We start from the raw sequence: 8,026 nt of genomic DNA, 5'->3' as shown, positions 1-8,026 counted from the left end.
CCTCCCTTCATGGTCACCTCTCCCCTCAAGAGACAGCAGGGCTGGAGATGGTGGCACGGATCCCCTGCTGTCCCCCCAGGTCCCCACAGCCCCCTGTGCCCACCCCGGTGCCCCCAGAGAGGAGCCACCCCATTAGTGTGACTATAAATAACTTTATTGCTGCTGTGCTGGGGGTGGGCTTGGTGCTGTGACAAGCAAAGTGACACACAGGGTGCTGTGACAGACCTGTCCCCCCATCCCCGTGCCACCCGTGCTGGCAGGGGCTCATCTGCCCTGCTCCTGCAGCCGCTGCATCCTCAGGATTTGGCACAGGAGCCTCTGCACGTCCTCGTCCATGTGGCCCTGGGGTGGAGGGGACATTGGTGGGCACACAGGCGTGGGGACATCAGGGAGGCTCTGTGCGTGTCCCTGGGCTGGCACCTGGCTCAGCCCCCACTGCGGTGTCCCCAGCTGTCCCCAGCTGACCTGCACGGCATAGAGCAGGTGGCTCCGGTACAGCGTCACCACCTTGCTGTGCCTCGTCTCTGTCTCCTGCAGCACAGGGAGGGGGTTTGGCCACAGGGCTGGGGGCTCGGGGGAGCCCCGAACCCTCCAGGTGACCCACCTCCAGCTTCTCCTCCAGCGCCCGGATCCGCGCCTGGAGCGCGGCCGTGTTGGGCGGCGATTGTGGGGGCCCCCCCGACTCGGGGAGAGCATTCAGAGCTTCCTTCAGCCTGAAAACCTCCTTGGAGAGCTCCGTGATCTGCACAGGGCGCAGGGGTTACGGGTTACCCCGAGCAGCTGTGGCTGCCCCATCCCCAGCAGTGTCCGAGGCTGGGCTGGACAGGGCTTGGAGCACCCTGGGGTGGCGGCCAGTGTCCTTGCCCATGGCAGGGGGTGGAATGGGAAGACATTTAAGGTCCCTCCCAACCCAAATTCAGTGACAGCACGTGTACGGCTCCGAGGCCACTATTCCCCTCCTGACTCCCTGTCCCCTACCTTCCTGTCCCTGTCCCTGACCAGCCGTGCCGCATCCTCGGCGTGGCCGTGGAGCTCCCGCAGCCGCCGCGCCTCGTCCTGGGCCTGCTCCAGCTGCTTCTGCGCGGCGCCCAGCCTGTCCTCGGCCGCCTGCCGCTCGCTCTTCATGAACAGCGCCTGCCGCTGCACGCGGAACACCTCCTCGCACGTCTTCTCGTGCCGCCGCTCCAGCTCCTGCAGCCGCTGCGCCAGTGCCGCCGCCTCCGCCCGCAGCCCGGCCTCGGCCGCCTCGTGCTGCGCCCGCGGCACGGCCGCCGCCAGCTCTGCCTGCAGCCGGGCGGCCTCGCGGGCCTTGGCGTCGGCCGCGGCCTCCAGCTGCGCCAGGCGCTCCCGCAGGCCCCGCGCCTGCTCCTGCAGTGCCGCCGTGGCGCGGGCGTGCTCGTCCCGGGGCACCCAGCCCTCGGCCTGCGCCCGCTGCAGCCACGCCGGGGCCTCCTTCTCGTGCTGCCGCAGCCGCTCCCGCAGCGCGCCCAGCTCGGCCTCCCTGCGCGCCAGCGCGGCCCGCAGCTCTGCCAGCTCTGCCAGCTGCGCCTCGGCCTCCGCCCGCTGCCGCGCCGCGTCCGCAGCTCTCGGCCTGGCCTCCAGCTCCCGCCGCAGCGCCTCGGCCTCGGCCTCGGCGCGCCCGCAGCGCTCCAGCAGTGCTTCCTTGTCCCTCGACGCCTCCTCCGCAGAGGCTCCTGGTGAGGCCGCAGCCTCCGCAGCCTGCAGCTGGGCCTGCAGCTCCTTCAGTCGCCGTTCCCGCTCCTCCAGCTCGGTCTGCGCCCGCTTCAGGGCCGCCCGTGCCTCCGCCAGCTCTGCGCCCGGCTCCCGCTCGCCCGAGGGTGAGGAGGAGGAGGATGTCTGCACCCCCAGCTCGCCCAGTGCTGCCTTGCACTCGCCCCAGGCCCAGGCCGGCTCCTCGGCGGGACGCGGCCCCGCGGTTCCCTCTGGGATGGGCTCCGAGGCCGCGCGCTGCCCGTCCCCTCCGGCCCGAGCCGTGGCCTCCCTGCCCTGCGCCCGCAGCCGCTCCAGCTCCCGCTGCAGGGCCTGGTACAGGCTGGCGGGCACCACGTCCCCCGGGGCAGGAGGGCTGCTCTCGTCCCGCTCGTAGTTCTCCAGCACCTGCCGAGAGACCGTGAGGCCACCGTGGGCCAGGGGACAGGGAATGGAGGGACAGACGGATGGACAGAGGGGGACGTGCCTGGATTTTCTCTCTCAGCTCCTTGTTCTGCACGGTCAGGGACTGCACCTGCCCCTGGAGAGTGGCCAGCAGCTCCTCGGCCGAGGGGCTCAGTGTCTTCTTGGAGAGCAGCATCTCCGCTCCTGCAGGGCACAGGGACATGGGGCGGTGCCCACCTGTGCCCCCACTGCCCAGTGTCACCTCCCCGAGGTGTTATTGGGAGGCTGGCAAGACCTACCTGGGAACTCAAGCGGCTCTCCCTCCTCGTCCTGCAGCGTCTCAATGTCATAGCTCGTGTTCTCCTTCTCATTCTGGGGGTGCAGGGTGGAGGTGATGCCCCTGTGCCCAGCCCTGGGCACTGCCAGCTGTGTCCTGCCCACACCCACCTCCATCGAGGACAGGCGGCTCCGCAGAGCCTCCACTTCCTTGCCCAGCTTCTCCTTCTCCCCGTCCCGTGCCACCAGCCGCTCCTCCAGCTCCCGGATCTGCAGGGCAGGGTATGGGAATAGGGTCCCCTTGGCTCCTGGCAGAGTCCTGGTGGCATTCCCAGCACCAGGACCCCGCGGAGAGCTGAGGTCACCTCCAGGCTCTTCCCTGGCCTCACCTGCTTCTCCATGGAACGCAGGGATGCCTCATCCAGCTCTGCCCGCTGGCGGGACCCAGGGAGAAAAGAGGGAGGGGTGAGTGCTGTCCCCATCTCCCCTGTCCCCTCTGCTCCCCAGGGACACGGTGGCATGTCCCCAGGACCCTGCAGCCGGTACCTCCCGTCTCTGCTTCTCCTGCTGCTCCAAGCCCCGGATCTTCTGCAGGAACTGGGCCCTCTCCTGCCGCAGCCGCACGATCTCCTCGTAGGCGTCCCGGTCCTCCTGCAGGGAAGCACGGAAAGCATCGAGTCCAACTCCTGGCACAGGAAACCCCAAAAATCCCACTGTGTGCCCGAGGGGGCTTTTTGGCACCAACCCCCAATGAGGGGATCCTTCATCGAGGAGTGTTTTGGGCTACTCAGGCCAGGTGGGGACCTGGGGACCTGTTTCTCACCTGGCTGGGGGTGCCCAGGGGAGGCAGAGGGGCCTTCCTCTTCCTCGGGGTGCTGCTCTTCTCCCTGACAGATGACTGGCTGGGCGAAGATGTCTGCGGACACCCCAGGGCAGAGGGGACGTCACACCCACAGTGCCCTCCCTCCTTCCTGAGCCAGGGGACCCTCCAGGGATGGGCACCAGCCCCTCACCTGCGACGTCTGCTCAGCTGAGTCCTCTTCTGTGGAGCAGAGCGAAGAGAAATTGGGGAGATTTAGAGGCTCAGAGCTCAGAGCAGAGGCTGGGGACAGCACAGGCAAAGGCAGCCCCAAACACCAAGGCAAAGGGGACACATCCCCGCAGCCTCTGCCAGCCCTGTCCGACGGTGGCAGGGAGCCCGGGGCGGCCCGGCAGCCTCACCGCTGGCCCAGGAGCGGCGCTGGGCCGCCTCCTGCAGAAGGTGCTGGATGAGGACGTTGCCTGTGGCCAGCCCGTAGTGAGCGGCGTCGTGGCCGGTGGCGTCCACCACGGCCACGCGGGCACCGGCACTGACCAACACCTCCACGGTGTCCACGCTGCCGCTCTCGCAGGCCAGCATCAGCGCTGTCCTGGGCACGGGGAGAGCGCGGGTGAGGAGGGGACCATCCCTGCGGCCGCCGCCGGGCCCCGGCCCTGCTGCCCCACCTGCCCTGCAGGTCCCGGCAGTTGACGGCGGCCCCGCGGTGCAGCAGGTACCGGCACAGCTCCGAGTGGCTCATCTTGGCAGCCAGGATCAGCGGCGTGGAGCCGTCCTAGGCATGGCAGGGGGGAGGATGAGCAGAGGAGACTCAGATCCTCCCGATATCACGCCAATTTTCACGTCCCACCTCAGTTTTCACATCCCACCCCAATTTCCACATCCCACCCCAAGCGGTGCTGTGTTTTGGGACAGCCCCAGCCTGGCACAGCAGGACCAGGAGTAGTGTGACCCCACCTTGTCCTTGCTGTTCAAGGGAGCCTTGAAGTCACAGAGGATCTCGGAGCAGGAGATGCAGCCGCTGGCAGCTGCAGACAAGGACAGAGGCTGAGCGCTGCCCCTACGGGGACGTGAGCAGGACAGGGCTGGCACTGTCCCTACTCACCCGCCAGGTGCAGCGCGGTCCGGCCACTGCCATCGGCCACGTCCACGGGGCAGGAGGCCTGCGGGGAGAGCCTGGGTCACGGGAGGAGGGGGACAGAGGGACAGACTGCTCGAGTGGCTCTGTGGCACAATGAAGGACTGAGAGACTCTGTGGTGTGGTGAAGAAGAGGGACAGACAGACCAACCCCCTCTGGCTCCACGCTGTGCTGAAGGACAAGGGACAGACCCCTGTGGCTCCCTGGTGCCAGGCAGCAGCACAGAGCTGGGAACCACCATGCCTTGGCACTGGTGAGGGAAGGGGGTTCAAGGACAGGGAGGACACCGTGCTGGCACAGCACCTCCCTCCCTCCCTCTGTCCCTCCTCCCTCTCCCTGTACCTGCAGCAGTTTGCTGACACACTGAGGGTGGCCGTGCTTGGAGGCCAAGTGCAGGGCAGTGTAACCTGGGAAGGGACAAACAGGTCAGAGCATGGCCAGCAGGGCTGTGCCAGAGGGGACAGCTTGGGGACAGAGAGAGACAGGCACAAAGCAGGATCTGCTGGAACGGGGCTGAACAGGAAGGGAACGACCCCAGGAGCTCATGAAGCAATAATAGAGCTCCTTTAGGAAACTGGGACAATTTACAGCCCCCCAGGTGTGGCCACCACCTCTGTCCCCTCATCCTCAACACCTGGGGATGACCAGTGGCCCTGTGTGGCCCATGGCATTAGGCAGGGGCACGTGGTGGCCATGCCCTCACCCGAGCTGTCCTTGGTCATGGCATCCACGCCGTGGGCCAGCATTGCTTCCAGGCAGTCCACATTGCCCCGCGTGGCGGCCAGGTGGAACCTACAGCGAGACCAGGGGCTGAGGGACTCAGAGGATGTCCCCTGTCCCCAGCCGTGTCCCCAGGGCAGGGCCTGGCACGCACGCGGATTTGCCCTCCGCGTCCAGCTTGGTGGGCACCAGGCCTTTGCGGAGCAGGAGCGACGTGACCCGCCCGGCATCGTTGTAGTCCACGGCCTGCAGCAGCTTCTCGTCGTTCTTGGTCCAGTCCTGGCTCTGCAACAGGGCCCAGAGGAGGCTGTGACAGTGTCAGCTGTGACAGTGCTGTCCCCAGGGCTGGGCTGGGCTGGCTCTCCTTGTCCCCAGCCCTGCTGTGCCCCTTCCAGCCCTGTCCCTGGGGGTGGCCGTGTCTGTCCCCCTCTCCTCCGAGCTCACTCCCAGGTACGGAGAGTTCAGCAGGGATTGGGATGAAAATCCCCTCCAGTCCCCCAGTTTGCAGCTCACTGAGTGGGGGATTTACAGACACAGCCCAGTTTAGCTGTGCCAGGCTGGGATTTGGGACTGAGCCCAACTGTACAGGGGTTTGCCCCTGCCACCCTGAAATCCCAGTACTAAACCCAGTCAGAACCCATGGGAGTCCCATTCCCAGCCCTGCTTTGCTCCCGGAGGAGGAAGGGATCAAACCAGGGCGAGCACAGCTGGCAGCGAGAACAGATCCCCAGGGATGCCCCAGCCTCCCGGGATAACGGGGCACAGCGCTGTGCCCCCCAAAACAGGACCGCAGCTGGCTGGGATTTGCTCTCCCGGCGCTCCCTGTCCCGAAGGAGGACCCGCAGTGGGACAGGACCAGGACAGGGACTGCAAGTCCCGGGTTCACCCCCCAGCCCGTGACGACTGGCTGCGCTCGCGGTGGCAGGAAATGGATGTCACCTTTCGGGAGCCGCTGGCACCTGTCCCAAACCCGCCTGTGCCCGCCGGGTGCCCCCGAGCCCCTCCAGCCCGGTGGGACCAGGCACAGGGAGCAAACCAGTCTCCCAGGGCTCCTGGCAAACTGGGAGGGTGGTGCCCGCTCCCCCCACTCCCTGGCCAGGCAAGGACAAAGCAGGATGGGGAGGACACGGGGAGCCCCGGGATGGGGATGGGGATGTGGGGTGCAGGTGGGGCGGGGGGGACACGGCTCAGCCCGCGGGACGCGAGCAGAGGGGAGCCGGGAGGGGAGCGGGACGTACCGCGAAGGAGGCGGCGGCACAAAGGCAGATCTGCTTCATGGTGCTGAGCAGAAGGCGGCGGGAGGACGCCATGCGCCCCCCGCCCCCCGCCCCGGCCGGCACGGGCACCCCCGAGCCCGGAGCGCTCCGGCATCGCCGCCCGGGCGGGGGCCGGGGCTGCGGCAGTGGGAGCCGGACCCGCCTCCTCCGCCCCCGGCCCTCCCTCCTTCCCTCCCTCCTCAGCGCATCCCTGCATCCCTGCATCCCGCCTCGGAGCGGCTCCCAGGCAGGGACCGGCGCCCAGACTGGTCCCAGTTAAAACGGGAGAGGCTGGGGGGGAGGAGGCCAGCTGTCCCCAAAACAGGGCTGAGCATCCTGAGCATCCTCCCGGCCCCCGATGGGGGGACCTGGGACCCCCCAAACACCTCCAGGGAGGAACCCCGAAACGCAGAGGGTCCCCAGACGCTGTCCGGGCAGTCCCGCTGGCAGCAGGACATCGGGAGCCTCTCAGGGACGTGTCCAGGGCAGTGTGGGGAAACTGAGGCATGGAGCGCCCCGAGCAGGATGGTCCCACAGACTCCGGGTGAGGGGCTTCAAGCTGTGTCCCCATGTCCCCTCCTGTGTCCCTCCCAGTGCACTGGGGACAGCGCTGTCCCCCTCTGCCCTCTGCGGCCCCATGCCAGGCTGCTGCTGAATAATTGAGGAGCATCGACAGGCTGGTTCCACGGGCTGTGGCAGCTGGCAAAGTGGCACTTGTCCCCAGGAGGGGGACAGGGAGGGGACCTGGGATCTGCTTCCCTCTCCTTTGCTCTGCCCCACTCCCAGCGATGGCTCTGGGAGCACAGGGGGTGCACTGGGGGCTCGATCCCACCAGCCAGAGTGGCAGTGCCAACTTCTGTAGGACTGCTGTCCCCGTTGTGAGCGACCACTCCGTGTCCCAGGGCAGGTCCCCGTGTCCCTGTGACACTGGGGACATCCTGGGGGAAATCTCCAGGTCCTCATGTCCCAGGGCAGATCCCCGTGTCCCCACAGACACCCTGCAGCAGGTCACCGTGTCCCCATGTCCCCAGGGATGGCACTCACATCTGCCTTCTTGAACTTGGCCTTCAGGCTCTTCATGGTGGCTCAGCCTCAGCCCCGTGGCAGCTGCTCGGGAGGGATGGCCACGCTCCAGGAGGGTCTGTCCCTGCCTGGGGACAGCTCAGCGCCCCCGGTCCCGCTGCTCCCAGCCCGTCCTGGCGTTCCCAGCGCAGCGCCCGCAGCCGGGAACCGGAGCCGGGGATTGTGTTACGGCCGCGGCTGCGGTTACAGCCCCGGGCAGGCGGGGGGGCCGGGCCGGGCCGTGTTTGGGGACAAGGGACACGGCCTGGGGTGCTGGGGAGGGCTGGGCTCTGATGGTTGGCACCCCTTGCCCATCCCAAACACCCCCCGCCCTTGGTGGCACCTCTTGTCCTGACCTGACATCCCCTTCCCCACCCTGGCAGCCCCTGGTTCTGCCAGCACCTCGTGTTCTTGTCAGCATCCCCTGCTCCTCCCTGGCACCCCTGTCCCTCCCTGGCACCCCTGCTCCTCCCTGGCACCCCTGTCCTTCCCTGGCACCCCTGCTCCTCCCTGGCACCCCTGTCCTTCCCTGGCACCCCTGTCCCTCCCTGGCACCCCTGCTCCTCCCTGGCACCCCTGTCCTTCCCTGGCACCCCTGCTCCTCCCTGGCACCCCTGTCCTTCCCTGGCACCCCTGCTCCT

General features: G+C 67.8%; 1 protein-coding gene across 2 annotated transcripts; it reads right to left on the bottom strand.

Annotated features, from left to right (window-relative positions):
• Positions 1-136: 136 nt before the first annotated feature.
• On the bottom strand, positions 137-7,508 carry ANKRD24 (ankyrin repeat domain 24). 2 transcript variants are annotated; one of them, XM_077788826.2, is made up of 19 exons: positions 7,368-7,508; positions 5,222-5,352; positions 5,051-5,139; positions 4,690-4,754; positions 4,314-4,371; positions 4,166-4,236; positions 3,877-3,983; positions 3,613-3,800; positions 3,405-3,433; positions 3,215-3,307; positions 2,938-3,042; positions 2,781-2,825; positions 2,563-2,661; positions 2,415-2,487; positions 2,198-2,319; positions 979-2,118; positions 605-742; positions 466-531; positions 137-342 (listed from the first exon to the last, which is right to left on the bottom strand). In XM_077788826.2, the coding sequence occupies exons 1-19, from the start codon at positions 7,401-7,403 to the stop codon at positions 265-267; spliced, it is 2,733 nt and encodes a 910-aa protein (XP_077644952.2). In that variant the 5' UTR covers positions 7,404-7,508; the 3' UTR covers positions 137-264. The 2 variants fall into 2 exon arrangements, with proteins under 2 accessions (XP_077644952.2, XP_031363035.3); XM_031507175.3 differs by lacking the exon at positions 7,368-7,508 and adding an exon at positions 6,306-6,490.
• Between the last annotated feature and the right edge of the window lie 518 nt (positions 7,509-8,026).

This window comes from Lonchura striata, chromosome 28 (genome assembly GCF_050655825.1).
Source record: "Lonchura striata isolate lonStrDom1 chromosome 28, ASM5065582v1, whole genome shotgun sequence".
In the NCBI taxonomy this organism is placed as follows: Eukaryota; Metazoa; Chordata; class Aves; order Passeriformes; family Estrildidae; genus Lonchura; species Lonchura striata.
Note: the sequence above shows the minus strand (reverse complement) of the source record. Positions and strands in the feature narration are given on the sequence as shown.